Here is a 19,387-nt window from a genome sequence, read left to right as displayed (position 1 = left end):
AAGGCCACGGGTCTGCCCGTTTGGTTGAGGGTGGCCGCCAGAGCTATGTCAGGCGCGTCGCTCTTGAACTGGAAGGGGAGGAACTCGTCGATGGCGTGCATCGTGGCCTTTGCTGTGTCTGCTTTGATGCGGCTGAAGGCCTGGCGGACCTCTATCGACAGGGGAAAAGCTGTTGATTGGATCAGGGGACGGGCCTTGTCCGCATAGTTGGGGACCCACTGGGCATAGTAACTGAAAAACCCGAGGCGGCGCGTCAGGGCCTTGGAGCAGTGAGGGAGGAGGAACTCCATAAGGGGGCGCATGCGTTCAGGGTCGGGGCCTATAACTCCATTTCGCACTACGTAGCTGAGGATGGCTAGGCGGTCAGTGCTAAACACGCATTTATCCTTGTTATATGTAAGGTTAAGGATCTTTGCGGTCTGGAGGAATTTTCGGAGGTTGGTATCGTGGTCCTGATGGTCGTGGCCGCAGATGGTGACATTATCGAGATACGGGAATGTTGCCTGTAATCCATACCGGTCAACCATTCATAGATTTCATAGAATTTACAGTGCAGAAGGACGCCATTCGGCCCATCAAGTCTGCGCCGGCTCTTGGAAAGAGCACCCTATCCGAGGTCCACACCTCTACCCTATCCCCATAACCCAGTAACCCCACCCAACACTAAGGGCAATTTTGGACACTAAGGGCAATTTATCATGGCCAATTTATCATGGCCAATCCACCTAACCTGCACATCTTTGGACTGTGGGAGGAAACCGGAGCACCCGGAGGAAACCCACGCATACACGGGGAGGATGTGCAGACTCTGAACAGACAGTGACCCAAGCCGGAATCGAACCTGGGACCCTGGAGCTGTGAAGCAATTGTGCTATCCACAAGGCTACCGTGCTGTCCATCTTGCGCTGGAAGACCGAGACCCCGTTGGTGACACCGAAGGGAACCCTTAAGAAGTGATAGAGCCGCCCATCTGCCTCGAAGGCAGTGTATTTGCGGTCACTAGTGCGGATGGGGAGCTGGTGGTAGGTGGACTTAAGATCCACCGTGGAGAAGACCTTGTAATGCGCGATCCTGTTTACCAGCTCGGATAAGGGGCTGTTTAGCACAGGACTAAATCGCTGGCTTTGAAAGCAGACCAAGGCAGGCCAGCAGCACTGTTCAATTCCCGTACCAGCCTCCCCGAACAGGCGCCGGAATGGGTCGACTAGGGGCTTTTCACAGTAACTTCATTTGAAGCCTACTTGTGACAATAAGCGATTTTCATTTCATTTTCATTTCATATGCGGGGGAGAGGGTACGCGTCCAGCTGTGTAAACCTGTTGATGGTCTGACTGTAGTCGATGACAATCCTATGCTTCTCCCCGGTCTTTACCACCACTACTTGAGCTCTCCAGGGACTGTTGCTAGCTTCATTGACTCCTTCCTTCAGTAGCCTTTGGACCTCTGACCTAATAAAGATCCGATCCTGGGCACTGTACCGTCTGCTCCTGGTGGCGACGGGTTTGCAATCCGGGGTGAGTTTCGCAAACAGGGAAGGCGGGTCGACCTCGAGGGTCGCAAGGCCGCAGACAGTGAGGGGTGGGGGTATAGGGCCGCCGAATTTGAAAGTTAGACTCTGGAGATTACACTGGAAGTCTAAACCTAGGAGTGAGGCCACGCAGAGGTGGGGAAGGACGTAGAGCCGGTAATTTTTAAACTCTCTACAAGAGCCGGTGCAGACTCAATGGGCCGAATTGCCTCCTGCACTGTAAATTCAATGATAATCTATGATTAATCTAGGACAAAGGTTCGGCACAACATCGTGGGCCGAAGGGCCTGTTCTGTGCTGTATTTTTCTATGTTCTATGTTCCCTGGACTGTGAGGTTTGCTACACCAGACCCCTTTATGTCTACTGAATGGGAACCGGAGGTCAAGGAGATGTTTTGATTAACGGGGTGGACGAGGAGAGAACAGCGCCCTACCGTGTCGGGGTGTGTCAAGCTCTCCGTGCTCCCAGAGTTGATTAAGCAGGAAGTCTCGTGCCCGTTGATTAGTAGTGTTGTTGTAGCAGTTGAGAGTGTTCGAGGCCGGGACTGATCCAGGGTCACCGAGGCTAATCTCAGCAGTTGAGTGTTCTCTTCGGGCGGTGTGCGGTCAGCTGAGCTGGGGTCCTGGGAGTCCATCCAAGATAGCGGCTCCCATTGGTCGCACATGGCTGGGGGTGCACAAAATGGAGGCGCCCGTCCATCGAACGTGGCGTCCGCGGGACAAGATGGCGGTGCCCGGGGGCCACACGTGGTCCTGGAGGAAGATGGCGGCGCCCTCTGGCCGCACGGGAACCGTGGAGAGGTTTGTGGTGGCGGTCCGCATTCGCCGCCGGAGACCGCGGCGATCGCACGGGCCTGGCAGACCACCACGAAGTGGCCCTTTTTACTGCATCCCTTGCAGGTGGATGCGCGGGCCAGGCAGCGCTGCCGGGGGTGTTGGCCTGCCCGCAAAAGAAGCAGCGGGGCCGCCCGGGGTTGCCAGGCCGCCTTGCAGCTCAAGCTTGTGGGGGGATGGGGGATGTCTCGGGGTCAGGTGCGGAGGGGTTCCACGCTGCCCAGGGGGCTGCCGCGCGGTCGGGAACGTTAAGCGCGGGCGTTTCTGGAGGCCACATCCAGGGAACCTGCAAGGGCCCATACCTCCTTGAGGCCTCGGGTATCTTTTTCCAGCAATCGCTGGCGGATTTGGGAGGACAGCATACCTGCCACGAAAGCGTCCCGGATCAAGAATTCTGTGTGGTCGCTCGCCAAAACTTGTGGGCAACTGCAGTTTCTCCCCAATCCCATGAGCGCACGGTAGAATTCCTCCAGCGATTCCCCAGGGTTTTGTCGCCTCGTTGCTGGCAGATGTCGGGCGTAGGCCTGGTTTACCGGGTGAATATAATGTCCTTTTAGCAGCTCTATTGCTGCATCGAAGTCTTCCGCGTCCTCGATGAGGGTGTAAATTTCCGGGCTCACCCTCGAGTGCAGGACTTGCATTTTCTGTTCTCCCGTGGGTATGTTTTCGGCCGTTCCGAGATATCCTTTAAAAAACACGGCAGCCATTGCTTGAAGATTGCCGCTGAGTTCGCCGCGTGGGGGCTGAGTTACAGACACTCCGGCTTGATTCGGAGCTCCATCCTTTTAAATCTCTAGCTTATTAAATTGATGCATGATTAATGACCACTAAAGCGAGGTTGTAGTCCAACTGAAGGCTTTAATAAGCTAGATATTTCCCCCAGCAGCTCAGGTAAGAATGAAGGCTGCTGGGGTGGCACGGGCTCTTATACCCCGCCTTGCAGGGCGGAGCTACCATACAGCTTGACCAATAGAAAACATACAATATAAGATAGATGACCAGCAGCAGCAACCCAGGGGTGGGGGGGGGGTAAATTGTTTGGGTTTTTGGAGGGGGAGAGGGGCGGGGGGGGGGGGGGGAGTATTACTTTGTGTTATTTGGTTAGTTTACCATGTTAGTTACACAATGTTATATTGCAGTTATCATGTTACTTTTATTTTTATTTCTTTGATTTGTAAGGGAACAAATTGTGTTTGAAAACTTTAATAAAATATATTTAAAAAAAAAGAAAACATACAATATCTACCAATGGTGTTCCAGCATTACCAGGTACCGTAATACCTCTACACAGACTACCACACAGACCATAAACCGTTTTACGCAGCTCGATGCGTACCTCCTTCCCTGCATAGCAGAAATGGTTAACCAGATTGCCCAGTACCGGGTATTCTCCACGGTTGACCTAAAATCCACCTACCATCAGCTCCCTATCCGCCCGGAGGACCGCCTCTACACGGCCTTCGAAGCAACCGGTCGGCTTTTTCACTTCCTCAGGGTCCTATTTAGCGTCACAAATGGGGTCTCCGTTTTTCAAAGGGCGATGGACCAAATGGTGGACCAGTACGGCTTACGGGCTACTTACCCGTACTTGGACAATGTCACCATCTGCGGCCATGACCAGCAGGACCACGACGCAAACCTGAGGAAGTTCCTCCAGGCCGCCCGGGCCCTCAATCTGACATACAACAAAGAGAAATGCGTGTTCCACACAACCCAGCTAGCCATCCTCGGCTACGTCGTGGAAAACGGGGTCCTAGGCCCAGGCCCCGACCGCATGCGCCCCCTTAAGGAACTTCCCCTTCCCCGTAGCCTCAGGCACTCAAATGGTGCTTGGGGCTCTTTTCCTATTACGCCCAGTGGGTCCCCAGGTATGCGGGCAAAGCTCGACCACTCATTAAGACCACGGTTTTCCCCCTCACGGCTGAGGCCCGGTCGGCCTTCAGTCTTATCAAGGCCGATATCATCAAGGCCGCCATGCATGTGGTGGACGAAACCATCCCCTTTCAGGTAGAAAGCGATGCATCAGACGTCGCCCTGGCTGCTACCCTCAACCAGGCAGGCAGGCCAGTAGCATTTTGCTCCCGAACCCTCACTGCCTCGGAAATTCGGCACTCTGCAGTCAAGAAGGAGGCACAAGCCATTGTGGAGGCCATGCGGCACTGGAGGCACTACCTAGCTGGTAGGAGGTTCGCCCTCGTCATCGACCAACGGTCGGTAGCCTTCATGTTTGACAATGCACAACAGGGCAAAATAAAAAATGATAAAGTTTTGAGGTGGAGGATCGAACTCTCCACCTATGCGTACGATATTACATATCGTCCGGGGAAGCTCAACGAGTCCCCAGATGCCCTGTCCCGCGGCACGTGCACCAACGCGTAGAAAGACCATCTGCGGGCCATCCACGATGACCTCTGTCACCCGGGGGTCACCCGGCTTGCTCATTTCATCAAGTCCCACAATCTACCTTACTCCACCGAGAGGTCAAGGCCATGACCAAGGCTTCCCAGGTCTGTGCGGAGTGCAAATCCCACTTTTATTGACCCGACAAGGCTCGCCTGGTGAAAGCCTCTGGGCCCTTCGAGCGACTAAGCGTGGACTTCAAAGGGCCCCTCCCGTCCACCAGCCGCAACATTACTTCCTCACTGTCATCGACAAATTCTCCCGCTTCCCATTCGCTGTCCCCTGCCCCGATATGAGCTCGGCCACCGTAATCAAGGCACTGCACAGCTTCTTCACCCTGTTTGGTTTCCCCGCTTATATCCACAGCGACGGGGTACATCGTTCATGAGCGATGAGCTGCGTCAGTATCTGCTCAACAAGGGCATCGCCTCGAGCAGAACGACCAACTATAACCCGCGAAGAAAGGGGCAGGTGGAGCGGGAGAATGCGGCAGTTTGGAAGGTTGTCCTTCTAGCCATACGGTCAAGAAGTCTCCCAACCACCCGCTGGCAGGAGGTCCTACCCGATGGCCTACACTCCATTAGGTTGCTCCTCTGCATGGCCACGAACGAGACCCCTCACAATCGCTTGTTTGTCCTCCCCACCTCTGAGGTCTCGCTTCCACGTTGACTGACGACTCCAGGACCAGTTCTACTCCGGAGGCACTCTAGTCGAGAGGGTCCAGCTGCTGCATGCGGACCCCCAATGCGCCTACATCGAGCACCTCGACGGAAGGCAAGGCACAGTTTCCCTGCGAGACCTGGCACCCGCTGGCTCTCCAACCGACGCTCCCCCCTCCCCGCTGGCACCAATCACACTAGTTACCCGGGGTACCCCCCTTGCTCCACCACGGGCAAAGGCTCAGACCACCGTGCTCCCAGATATACCCCCACTGAAGACGCCCGTGTCCGCCGCACCACCGCCGGAGCTGAGAAGGTCAACAAGGCCAATCAGATCACCCAAAAGACTGGACATGTAATTCCACTTCACCCCCGACAGACTGTGTTTTCTTTTAAAACAGGGGGTAAATGTGATGAATGGTTACTGCACCTTTAACGTAATGATCCCTTTAAGACCGGGTCTGGAACCCTGGGAGACTCCGCCTCTGGCTCCACTCCCCAGGGAGCCATATATACGGTAATGTTCAGTGGGCAGTGTGCAGTGAGCACACTTCTCGGTAGCTGAATGGTTCTCTGCAAATTAAAGCCTTTGTATCACGAATCATCTCTCTCGAGTTGTAATTGAGGGTGTCTCACCAACCACATTCACAGATTCTGCTCATATACCCCACCCGGTCTCTCTGTTCCCAAATCCCTTTTAACACTGTATGATTGGCCCGCCTTGTCTTTTCTTCCCAAGTGCATCATTTCACACTTCTCAGCATTACATTTCATCTGTTTGCTCATTTCATCAGTCTGTCTGCCACCTTCTGAAGCTTGTTACTTTAACCTTCATTCCATTTGCAAACTATGTAAGGTCTGCAAATCTCGACTGATGGCTGTAAATCCAAGTTCAGAGCAATGCTGTACATTTCCCTCGAGTCTGATAAAACAACCAAGCCCCATGACCAAAGCAAAAAGCAAAGTCCAGGATATTTCAAGAAATTGGGACAATAAGCTTTGAAGAAAAGCCGAAAAATAAACAGCACAAAGCAACTCACCTTCTCTTCTTCAAGCTTCTGCCTTCTCTTTTCCTCAACAGCCGCTCTTCTCTGCTCCTCCCTCTGGCGCTGCTCTTCCAACTTTCTCCACCGTTCTTCCACCTGTTTCTCGTAGAGAAGTCGAGCTCGCTTCTCCTTCTGGAGGATCTGCTGTTCTCTCACAGCTGCCGGGAGAGCAGAACGTCAGTGAACCAGGAGCTCGGACCTGGCTTCTATCGGCAGAACCGACAGAAACAGAACTTACAGCCGTATAGGCAAATAAACTGCTTAAACTGCCATTAAAAAAACTCCAATACACAAGGAAGAGATGGCGAGAATCAGCGAGAGGACTTGACTTGTCATCACAAAGACGGGATATTTCCAATTGTAACCCACACCGGCCGATTAGAAAGTATTTTGAGAACAGGTCCATAAACACTTGAGTATGAGTTATGTCTTGCCGTATAATTAAATCCTTGGTGGTCACATTCTGTTTTTAGATGACGTTCTGCACATATGAAGGGTTGGTAGAGCAGAGAGTGGATGCAGAGTAACCCTCCTCTTAATTAACCCTCGCTTTCAAGGTGGATCAGGCATGTTCTTGACTGGGTCAGAAATGTAATCTGGTAGGAGATAAGTGTTTTTATCGATAACTCTTGGTTGGTGTGAATCCCTGGACTTGTTTGGATCAGCTGAAGGGGTCAGAAAGCAATGTTACAGAGTGTTTGTTTCCCTTATTGTCTCTGGTCTTTTTTAGATATTAGAATTCCGACAGTGCAGGAGGCCATTCGGCCCATCAAGTCTGCACCAACTCTCTGAAAGAGAACCCTACCTAGGCCACCCCCCATCCTATCCCCATAACCTCAACCAACCTGCACATCTTTGGACACTAAAAAACAATGGCCATTCCACCTAACCTGCACATCTTTGGACTGTGGGGGGGAAACCAGAGCACCCGGAGTTAGCCTACGCAGACACAGGGAGAACGTGCAAACTCCACACAGATAGTCACCCAATCTCACAGGAGTTTACCTTACAGAAGGTAGGACGTGTCATGCCTGATGGGCTGTGTAATACTACCAACACACTTAGTGCCCCACTGGCCCTGAAGCAATGTATTGCGCTGCGCGATCATTAACAAGGGTTGAGTGGGATCACTGCACCTCATTGAGGTGAAAGCCCCATCCTCTGGCTGGCTGCTCCATAAGTTCTCTAAGTGGAAGGAAGGTGATGGGGCCACTGCCGGGACTGGCCGTGAGGAAAAGATCCAAGACCTTGGGTCCCCAGAGCAAATAAGCCAAGCCTTGTGATGGGATGATTTGGGTAGATTAGGGAAAGAGACTGTGGTGGGGGAAGGGCTGAGTTTAAGGGAGGGAGCAGGTATGAAGGAAGGGTTGAACCTTAGGGGGCTGCCCCACGATCAGCAAAGATCAGCCCCTGAACAGCAACACCGCCCCCTCCACCACTTCCCAGGCTGCCCGCTCCCACCTGACTGCCCACACCAAGGTATTATGCCATGGATAGTGTAATATCAGGGTCAATTGATAATAAGCCTAAGTAACCCTTGATTGTTCATTCACGTATGGCAGGCGAGCTGCCAACTTCAGCACCGATTCATAGGTGAGCGGGAAGGTGATGCGATAGGCTCCCATCCCATTTTTGTTGAAGAAGTGAAATACTTATGGACTTCAGAAGGAATTTAATGCAGTCCCTCCCTTTCATTCATGGGATGTGGGTGCCGCTGACAAAGCCAGCATTTGTTGCCCACCCCTAATTGTCCTTGAACCAAGTGGTTTGTTCGGCCATTTCAGAGGGAAGTTCAGAGTCAACCACATAGTTGTGGGTCTGGAGTCACATGTAGACCAGACCAGATAAGGATGGCAAATTTCCTTCTCTAAAGGACAGATGGATTTTTATGACAATCATCAAAGGTTATCAGACTTTTAATTGTCATTTGATGGTCACAGTAAGGAGTCTTTCAACACCAGGTTAAAGTCCAACAGGTTTGTTTTGAATCACTAGCTTTCGGAGCACAGCTCCTTCACCAGGTGACACTACTTACTGTGCCCACCCCAGTCCAACGCCGGCAGACTTTTAATTATTTATTGAATTCAAATTTCACCATCTGCTGTGGTGGGATTTGAACCTGTGTCCCCAGAGCATTACCCCAGGTCTCTGGATTACTAGCCCAGTGACAATACTGCTGTGCCATTGCCACCCCCTCGTAGAACTGTAATTGAAGCTCATGGAATTGAAGGTAAATTATTGACCATGGTATGACATTGGCTGAATGCCAAGAGACAGAGGGTAGGGATAATGGGCTGGTACTGTAATTGGCAGGATGTGACTAGTAATGCCCCACAAAGATCTGTGTTGAGACTTTAACAATTAATTGTAATTATTAACACTCTAAATGATGCAATATAGCCCACCTCATTCCCCATACACCACCACCCCACCCCCCCCCCCCCCTCCCCCACCACCCCCAACTCCCACTCCTCCCTCACTTTTCCAAATTTACTTGTGGCACATGAAGAGATGGTGTAAGTAATGTAGAATAAAACAGAAATTACAAAGTGTCATTAATAGATAAAGTAAATGGTTAAATGGTTCTCTTATGAGGACAGGTTGGACAGGTTGGGTCTGAACTCATTGGAGTTTAGTAGATTGAGAGGTGATTTTATTGAAACATACAGGAGACATGACGGGGTGGGGGCATACTGAGTGAATCATGGGGGACCTAGAACTAAGGGACACAATTTAAAAACAAGGGGGTCCCCAATTAAGACAGCGATGAGGAGGAATTCCTTCTCTTTGGAATTCTCTTCCTCAGAGAGCAGTGGAGGCTGGATCATGGAATATCTTATGACTGAGATGGATGGATTTTTGATCGACAAGGGATATGGGAGTACAAGCCACAGTCAGGCCAGCCATGATCGTAATGAATGGTGGAGCAGGCTCGATGAGCTGATTGGCCTATTTCTGCACCTATTTCATTTGACATTATGATCTTAAACTGTGGCAAATGAATTTTAATGTGGGCAAATGTGAGGTTATCCACTTTGGACCTGAAAAGGATTGAACAGGATACTTCCTAAATGTTTAAAAGCTAACATTGGCAAAGAGTCTTGGGAATCACGCTATAGGATCATTAAAATGCCCAGAACAGGGACTTCCGGGTGCGGCGATGACCAGCTGAGTCGCACGTTTCGGCAGCTCCCGGTGAAACGGACTTTTGGGCTCTTGATAGGAGCCCCAACGGCAATTTTGACGGCTAAAAACACTGTGCGGTAAACCAGAAGGGAATCCCCCCTGGATACGGATGAAAAAGGAGGAGAAAGGGGCCGGATTACAGTGGATCCTTTAGAACAGCGGCAAGGAAGGCAAGCAAAAACCAAGATGGCGTCGGAAGGTGGCAGTTTAACATGGGGCCCTGAACAGAGTTCTTGAAATGCTGTGTGGAAGAGCTGAAAAAGGAAATGAAGAAAGAGCTGTTGGCCCCGATACTACAGGCGATCGAAGGGCTAAAGGAGGAACAAAAGACCCAGGAGCGGGAGCTTCGGGTCGTGAAGGCAAAGACAGCCGAGAATGAGGACGACATACAGGGCCTGGTGGTGAAGACGGAGATGCATGAGGCACATCAGAAACGATGTGTGGAAAGGTTGGAGGCACTGGAGAACAATGCAAGGAGGAACAACCTGAGGATTCTTGGTCTTCCTGAAGGTGCGGAGGGAGCGGACGTCGGGGCATATGTGAGCACGATGCTGCACTCGTTAATGGGAGCGGAGGCCCCGGCGGGTCCGTTGGAGGTGGAGGGAACATACCGAGTGATGGCGCGAGGGCCGAGAGCAGGAGAAATTCCCAGAGCCATAGTGGTGAGATTCCTCCGTTTTAAGGATAGAGAAATGGTCCTTAGATGGGCAAAGAAAACTCGGAGCAGTAAATGGGAGAACGCGGTGATCCGCGTTTATCAAGACGGGAGTGCGGAGGTGGCGAGAAGGAGGGCGAGCTTTAATCGGGCCAAGGCGGTGCTTCATAAAAAGAAGATAAAATTTGGAATGCTGCAACCGGCAAGACTGTGGGTCACATATCGAGGAATGCACCACTACTTTGAGACGGCGGATGAAGCGTGGACTTTTATTGTGGAAGAAAAACTGGAATGAGCGGGTTATTAAAAAGAACGTTTGAACAAAGTGGTGGGGCGAATGTGGGGGGCGAAGAGGGGGGTTAAAAAGGGGGGAAAGAGGAGTTTTATGTACTAATCCTGCGATGTGGTAACTTTTCTCTCTTCCACAGGTGGTGATGGGGGGAGGAGGGGAGGTGGAGGAGATGGGGCGTTGGCCATTGGGGGCGGGGCCAATGGAGAAGCGCGGGCTTGGTTCCCGCGCTATGATAATCATGGCGGGAATAGTGAAGCAGGAAGGAGGGGGCGTCGCACGGTGCGAGCCGAGGTCACGGGGGGAAGCCGAGGTCGGCCAGAGTTTGCTGACTTCTGGGAGCAGCATGGGGGGAGTAATTATGCTAGCGGGGGGGGGGGTGGGGGGGGGGGGGGTGGGAGGGGGGAATTACTGGGTTGCTGCTGCTGGGGAGAGGGGGGAGCTGGTATGGGAGGGGATGGGCGGGGGGGCACCGCCTGGGGGAGATACAGCTGCGTGGGAACCGGGTGAGGAGCTGGAAAAAGGGGATGGCTAATCGACAAGGGGGGGGGGGTAGGAAGCCCCCCAACCCGGCTGATCACGTGGAACGTGAGAGGGCTGAACGGGCCGATAAAGAGGGCACGGGTACTCGCACACCTTAAGAAACTTAAGGCAGATGTGGTTATGTTACAGGAAACGCACCTGAAACTGATAGACCAGGTTAGGCTACGCAAAGGATGGGTGGGGCAGGTGTTCCATTCGGGGCTAGATGCGAAAAACAGGGGAGTGGCTATATTAGTGGGGAAGCGGGTAATGTTCGAGGCAAAGACTATAGTGGCGGATAACGGGGGCAGATATGTGATGGTGAGTGGCAAACTACAGGGGGAGACGGTGGTTTTGGTAAACGTATATGCCCCGAACTGGGATGATGCCAATTTTATGAGGCGGATGCTAGGATGCATTCTGGACCTAGAGATGGGAAAGCTGATAATGGGGGGAGATTTTAATACGGTGTTGGAACCAGGGCTGGATCGGTCGAAGTCCGGGACTGGAAGGAGGCCGGCAGCAGCCAAGGTACTTAAAGATTTTATGGAGCAGATGGGAGGTGTAGATCCGTGGAGATTTAGCAGACCTAGGAGTAAGGAGTTCTCGTTTTTCTCCTATGTCCATAAAGTCTACTCGCGAATAGACTTTTTTGTGCTGGGAAGGGCGTTGATCCCGAAGGTGAGGGGAACGGAGTATACGGCTATAGCCATTTCGGATCACGCTCCACACTGGGTAGACTTGGAGATAGGGGAGGAAACAGGAGGGCGCCCACCTTGGAGAATGGACATGGGACTAATGGCAGATGAGGGGGTGTGTCTAAGGGTGAGGGGGTGCATTGAAAAGTACGTGGAACTCAATGATAATGGGGAGGTCCAGGTGGGGGTGGTCTGGGAGGCGCTGAAGGCGGTGGTTAGAGGGGAGCTGATATCAATAAGGGCACATAAAGGGAAGCAGGAGAGTAAGGAACGGGAGCGGTTGCTGCAAGAACTTTTGAGGGTGGACAGACAATATGCGGAAGCACCGGAGGAGGGACTGTACAGGGAAAGGCAAAGGCTACATGTAGAATTTGACTTGCTGACTACGGGCACTGCAGAGGCACAATGGAGGAAGGCACAGGGTGTACAGTACGAATATGGGGAGAAGGCGAGCAGGTTGCTGGCACACCAATTGAGGAAAAGGGGAGCAGCGAGGGAAATAGGGGGAGTGAGGGATGAGGAAGGAGAGATGGAGCGGGGAGCGGAGAGAGTGAATGGAGTGTTCAAGACATTTTATAAAAAATTATATGAAGCTCAACCCCCGGATGGGAGGGAAAGAATGATGGGCTTTTTGGGTCGGCTGGAATTTCCCAAGGTGGAAGAGCAGGAAAGGGTGGGACTGGGAGCACAGATCGAGGTAGAAGAAGTGGTGAAAGGAATTAGGAGCATGCAGGCGGGAAAGGCCCCGGGACCGGATGGATTCCCAGTCGAATTCTATAGAAAATATGTGGACTTGCTCGCCCCAGTATTGACGAGGACCTTTAATGAGGCAAAGGAAAGGGGACAACTGCCCCCGACTATGTCTGAAGCAACAATATCGCTTCTCTTAAAGAAGGAAAAGGACCCGCTACAATGTGGGTCCTATAGACCTATTTCCCTCCTAAATGTAGATGCCAAGATCCTGGCCAAGGTAATGGCAATGAGAATAGAGGAATGTGTCCCGGGGGTGGTCCACGAGGACCAAACTGGGTTTGTGACGGGGAGACAGCTGAACTCCAATATACGGAGGCTGTTAGGGGTAATGATGATGCCCCCACCAGAGGGGGAAACGGAGATAGTAGTGGCGATGGATGCCGAGAAAGCATTTGATAGAGTGGAGTGGGATTATTTGTGGGAGGTGTTGAGGAGATTTGGTTTTGGAGAGGGGTATGTTAGATGGGTGCAGCTGTTGTATAGGGCCCCGATGGAGAGCGTGGTCACGAATGGACGGGGATCTGCATATTTTCGGCTCCATAGAGGGACAAGGCAGGGATGCCCTCTGTCCCCATTATTGTTTGCACTGGCGATTGAGCCCCTGGCGATAGCGTTGAGGGGTTCCAAGAAGTGGAGGGGAGTACTTAGAGGAGGAGAAGAACACCGGGTATCTTTGTATGCGGACGATTTGTTACTATATGTGGCAGACCCGGCGGAGGGGATGCCAGAAATAATGCGGATACTTGGGGAGTTTGGGGATTTTTCAGGGTATAAATTGAACATGGGGAAAAGTGAGTTGTTTGTGGTGCATCCAGGGGAGCAGAGTAGAGAAATAGAGGACCTACCGTTGAGGAAGGTAACAAGGGACTTTCGTTACCTGGAGATCCAGATAGCCAAGAATTGGGGCACATTGCATAGGTTAAATTTAACGCGGTTGGTGGAACAAATGGAGGAGGATTTCAAGAGATGGGATATGGTATCCCTGTCACTGGCAGGGAGGGTGCAGGCGGTTAAGATGGTGGTCCTCCCGAGATTCCTCTTTGTGTTTCAGTGCCTCCCGGTGGTGATCACGAAGGCTTTTTTTAAAAGGATCGAAAAGAGCATCATGGGTTTTGTGTGGGCCGGGAAGACCCCGAGAGTGAGGAAGGGATTCTTACAGCGTAGCAGGGATAGGGGGGGGCTGGCACTACCGAGCCTAAGTGAGTATTATTGGGCCGCTAATATTTCAATGGTGAGTAAGTGGATGGGAGAGGAGGAGGGAGCGGCGTGGAAGAGATTAGAGAGGGCGTCCTGTAGGGGGACTAGCCTACAGGCTATGGTGACAGCCCCATTGCCGTTCTCATCGAGGAACTACACCACAAGCCCGGTGGTGGTGGCTACACTGAAGATTTGGGGACAGTGGAGACGGCATAGGGGAAAGACTGGAGCCTTGGGGGGGTCCCCGATAAGAAACAACCATAGGTTTGCCCCGGGGGGAATGGATGGGGGATATGGAATGTGGCAAAGAGCAGGAATAACGCAACTGAAAGATCTGTTTGTGGATGGGAAGTTCGCGAGTCTGGGAGCGCTGACCAAGAAATATGGGTTGCCCCAAGGGAATGCATTCAGGTATATACAACTGAGGGAATTTGCGAGGCAACAGGTGAGGGAATTCCCGCAGCTCCCGACACAAGAGGTGCAGGACAGAGTGATCTCAAAGACATGGGTGGGGGATGGTAAGGTGTCAGATATATATAGGGAAATGAGGGACGAAGGGGAGACTATGGTAGATGAACTAAAAGGGAAATGGGAGGAAGAGCTGGGGGAGGAGATCGAGGAGGGGCTGTGGGCAGATGCCCTAAGCAGGGTAAACCCGTCGTCCTCGTGTGCCAGGCTAAGCCTGATTCAGTTTAAGGTATTACACAGGGCGCATATGACTGGAGCACGGCTCAGTAAATTTTTGGGGGTGGAGGATAGGTGTGCGAGGTGCTCGAGAAGCCCAGCGAATCATACCCATATGTTTTGGTCATGCCCGGCACTTTAGGGGTTTTGGATGGGGGTGACAAAGGTGCTTTCAAAAGTAGTGGGGGTCCGGGTCGAACTAAGCTGGGGGTTGGCTATATTTGGGGTTGCACAAGAGCCGGGAGTGCAGGAGGCGAGAGAGGCCGATGTTTTGGCCTTTGCGTCCCTAGTAGCCCGGCGTAGGATATTGCTAATGTGGAAAGAAGCCAAGCCCCCGGGGGTGGAGACCTGGATAAATGACATGGCAGGGTTTATAAAGCTAGAGCGGATTAAGTTCGTCCTAAGGGGGTCGGCTCAAGGGTTCACCAGGCGGTGGCAACCGTTCGTCGAATACCTCGCAGAAAGATAGATGGAATGGAAAAAAGAAGGCAGCAGCCCAGGATCGGGGGGGGGGGGGGGGGGGAGGAACCAGAAGGACTCTCAGGGTTGTTAATATATACTGTATAATATGTATAGGTCGTTGCTACAGATAATTATATATTGGACTGTTAAATTATATTTTTGGAGAGTGTTACTTGTGATAAGGCAGTTGCCAATTAGGGTTAGTTTTCATTTTTGTTATTTATTATTTATTCATTTTCTGTTTATAAAATAGGTCATTGTTATTTGTGTTGTTATAATATGGTGTAAAGGATGCACAATGTACTGTGTTGGTTGACCAAAAATTTTCAATAAAGTATTTTTTTTTAAAAAAATGCCCAGAACAGATACAAAAAATAATCAGAAGGCCCAAATGGTATATTTAGAGAGATTAGAAAGTGTAGATGTACAAAGGGGATCTGGATGTCCTTGTCCATAAGTCACTGAAGGCCAACATGTAGGGGCAACAAGCAATTCGGAAGACCAATGCCTGGTCAAGTTGTAAATAAATCAATAAATCAAATCAGTTGTCGCAAGACTTCTCTACTTTTATACTCCCTTCCCTCTTGCAATACAGGGTTCCATCTACTTTCCTATTTATTTGCTGTAGGTGCATGCAAACTTGCTAACTTGTTGTGATTCATGTACAAGATCCCTCTGTATGGCAGAATTCAGTGGTCCCGCTCCATTTAAATTATATTCTGATTTCGATCCTTCCTGTCAAAGTGGGGGACAACTTCACATTTTCTCACATCAAATTTTTCCCTCTCATTTAACCTGTCCTTATCCCTTTGCAGATTCTTTGTAATCGTCACACAACTTGTTTTCCTACCTTGCTTTGCATCATCAGGAATTTTGGCTACGATTCGGTTGGCCCATTCAGGGTGGATTGACCATGGTGTCCAAAAAGGTAAGGTGGGGTTACTGGGTTACCGGAATAGGGTGGAAGCATGGGCTTAAGTGGGGTGCTCTTTCCAAGGGCCAGTGCAGACCCGATGGGCCAAATGGCCTCCTTCTGCACTGTAAATTCTAATTCTATGACTCTAACCCTCCTATTCCATGAGCTTCAATTTTGGTAACCAGACTTTTATTATGTGGTATCTTGTCAAACACTTTCTTAAAGTCCATACAGGCAACATCCACACATTCCCTGCATCAAAATATTCAAATCAGTCAAGGACAATCTCCCTTTTATAAATCAGTGTTGCCTATCTTTAATTAACACAAACCTTTCCAAGTTCCTGTTGATCTTTTTGCCTTATTATTGTTTCGAAAAACCTCACCCACCGCTGATAGAACATAGAACGATACAGCGCAGTACAGGCCCTTCGGCCCACGATGTTGCACCGAAACAAAAGCCATCTAACCTACACTATGCCATTATCATCCATATGCTTATCCAATAAACTTTTAAATGCCCTCAATGTTGGTGAGTTCACTACTGTTGCAGGTAGGGCATTCCACGGCCTCATCACTCTTTGCGTATAGAACCTACCTCTGACCTCTGTCCTATATCTATTACCCCTCAGTTTAAAGCTATGTCCCCTCGTGCCAGCCATTTCCATCTGCGGGAGAAGGCTCTCACTGTCCACCCTATCTAACCCCCTGATCATTTTGTATGCCTCTATTAAGTCTCCTCTTAACCTTCTTCTCTCCAACGAAAACAACCTCAAGTCCATCAGCCTTTCCTCATAAGATTTTCCCTCCATACCAGGCAACATCCTGGTAAATCTCCTCTGCACCCGCTCCAAAGCCTCCATGTCCTTCCTATAATGCGGTGACCAGAACTGTACGCAATACTGAATGTTGTTACTAGGGTTGTCCTGGCACCTTTTGTTGAATAAGGGTGCCAGTCTCCAATCCTCCGGCACCTCCCCTGAATCTGGGGAAGATTATGACAAGCTAATTCCACTATCGCCACCCTTCCCCTCCATTAACAACCTGGGATACAGGCTATCCGGACCAGGTGACTTATCCACTCGAAGCGTATCCAACCTTTCCACTACTTCCTGCCTCTCAAATTTCATCCTACCCATTACTTCTCCCATCTCCATTTCTACCTACATTTTTGTCATAATTCTCTTCCTTAAGTCAACACTGATACAAAATGTTGATTAAATATTCTGGCTCTGACCTACACCTCTGAGCATATATCATTCTCTTTGTTCCTTGCTTCTTGCTACCTACATAACATCTACATACCAGTAGAAGATTTCTGAGTTCACCGGCACTGTTTATTGAGGTGTGTGTAATGCTGCCCCCCCCCCCACTGTCTATTGGAAGCTTCAGTGATGTTGCCCCTTTCTCTAACACAATTCATTTAAGGCTTTCATAAATGCAACCTCATGATTTGCCAACCGATTCATCTCAGCTGCCAAACAATGGAGTAAAAATAATCCTGCTCTTGCAAACAATTGGAAAATGGCAAATGGTTTGCAATTGTTTCCCCTGGAAAAACCCAGAGAGGGGAACATTAGAATACATTACAATTTTTACAGGATGTGGGTGTCGCTGTCTAGGCTAGCATTTATTGCCCATCCCTAGTTGCTCTTCAGAAGGTGGTGAACTGCCTTCTTGAACCGCTGCTGTCGTTGAGGTGTTAAGTACACCCACTCTGCTGTTAGGGAGGGAGTTCCAGGATTTTGAACCAGCGACAGTGAAGGAACTGCAATATATTTCCAAGACAGGGTGGTGAGTGACTTGGACGGGAACCTCCAGGTGGGATGTTCTCAGGTAACTGCTGTTCTTGTCCTTCTGGATGTTAGTGGCCGTGGGTTTGGAAGGTGTTATCTAAGGAACCTTGGTGAGTTACTGCAGTGCATCTTGTAAATAGTACACATGGTTGCCACTATTCGTCGGTGGTGGAGGGTATGAATGTTTGTGGAAGGGGAAGCAATCAATCGGGTTGCTTTGTCCTGGATGGTGTTGAGCATCTGGAGTGTTGTTGGAGCTGCACTCATCCAGGCAATGGAGTGTATTCCATTACACTCCTGACTTGTGTCTTGTAGATGGTGGACAGACTTTGGGGGGGTCAGGAGGCAAGTTACCCGCCGTAGGATTCCTAGCCTTCGACCTGCTCTGGTAGCCACAGTATTAATATGGCTAATCCAGTTCAGTTTCTGATCAATGGTAACCCCCAGGATGTTGAATGTGGGGGATTCAGCAATGCGAATGCCATTGAATGTCAAGGGGCGATGGTTAGATCCTCTCTTGAAAGAGATGGTCATTGCCTGGCACTTGTGTGGCGTGAATGTAACTTGTCACTTCACAGCCCAAGCCTGGATATTGACCAGGTCTTGCTGCATTTGGACATGGACTGCTTCATTATCTGATGAGTCGTGAATGGTGTTTAATATTGTGCAGTCATCTGCGAACATCCCCACTTCCGACCTTATGATGGAAGGCAGGTCACTGATGAAATAGCTGAAGATGGTTGGGCCGAGGACACTACCCTGAGGAACTCTTGCAGGGATGTACAGCAACTGAGATGATTGACCTCCAACCACTACACCCATCTTCCTTTGTGCCAGGTATGACTCCAACCAGCGGAGAGTTTTTCCCCCGATTCCCATTGACTCTAGTTTAACTAGGGCTCCTTAATGTCATAATGGGTCAAATGCTGCCTTGATGTCAAGGGAAATCATCTCACCTCACTCCTGGCATTCAGCTCTTTTGCCCGTGTTTGAAACAATGCTGTAACATCGGCGTGCTTCTGGGGAGATGGCATTACCCTTTGGCAGAGGGCCTGTATCACAGACTATCTCTCCTCATAGACCGGCGGCCTGACATCAGTTATAAATCAGGAAAGTGGGCACTTCCGGTGGCGGATGTGGAGTGAGTGGTTGCACATTTGGTGGCTCCCGCTCGTGGGGGCTTTTTCAGACCTTTTCCCTGGTTAACAGGAGGATGTGAGGTGGAAAAAAGGTACAGGAGAGTGAGTGGAAGAGACTGACCCTCTGGTGGATGGAGCCAAGGGCCAGAAGGGGTCAAAAAAAGAGGGAATCAGTCGTTTGGAGACGGCACAGGGGCAGGGAGCAGCCCTGCCGGCTCAGTGGTCAACGGACAAGCTGGTGAGCTTAAATATGACATTCACCCAGCAACGGAGAGACTGGAGGACCTGGTCCGGATGGTGGACTTGATCAAGGCAGTGGTCAACCGCGTGGAAACGAAGCTGGCGGCATAGGGTTTTGCGATCCAGAAGATGGAGAAGGTGGCGGGGGAGATGGAGCTGATGCGCGATCAGCAGAGACAGCTCTAGGAGAAGGTTGAAATCCTGGTGAACTGGTCATGCAGGCAGAACATAAGGATCAGGGGCCTGCCGGAGGGGAGTGAAAGAGCCGACACTGGCACGTATGTAGGGACGATGCTGGAGAAGCTACTACGAGAGGTTGCATTTGCATGGCCTTTGGAGGTGAATCGGGCACACAGGGCGCTAATGAAGAAGCCCCAGAGGAGC

At 50.8% G+C, this 19,387-nt stretch overlaps 1 protein-coding gene across 13 annotated transcripts in view; it reads right to left on the bottom strand.

Moving 5' to 3' along the window:
• Positions 1-19,387, bottom strand: part of LOC140428209 (MAP7 domain-containing protein 2-like) — a 300,511-nt gene that overhangs the window by 216,765 nt on the left and 64,359 nt on the right. For 7 of the 13 annotated variants that reach the window (XM_072514398.1, XM_072514400.1, XM_072514399.1 and 4 more), the window contains one exon: positions 6,462-6,625. The exons of the other annotated variants lie outside the window; for them this stretch is intronic. In XM_072514398.1, coding sequence (XP_072370499.1) covers positions 6,462-6,625 — 164 coding nt within the window. The remainder of the gene's footprint in view (positions 1-6,461; positions 6,626-19,387) is intronic. 13 annotated transcript variants of the gene reach the window in all.

This window comes from Scyliorhinus torazame, chromosome 8 (assembly GCF_047496885.1).
Source record: "Scyliorhinus torazame isolate Kashiwa2021f chromosome 8, sScyTor2.1, whole genome shotgun sequence".
Taxonomy (NCBI): Eukaryota; Metazoa; Chordata; class Chondrichthyes; order Carcharhiniformes; family Scyliorhinidae; genus Scyliorhinus; species Scyliorhinus torazame.
This window is presented reverse-complemented; position numbering and strand designations above follow the sequence as displayed.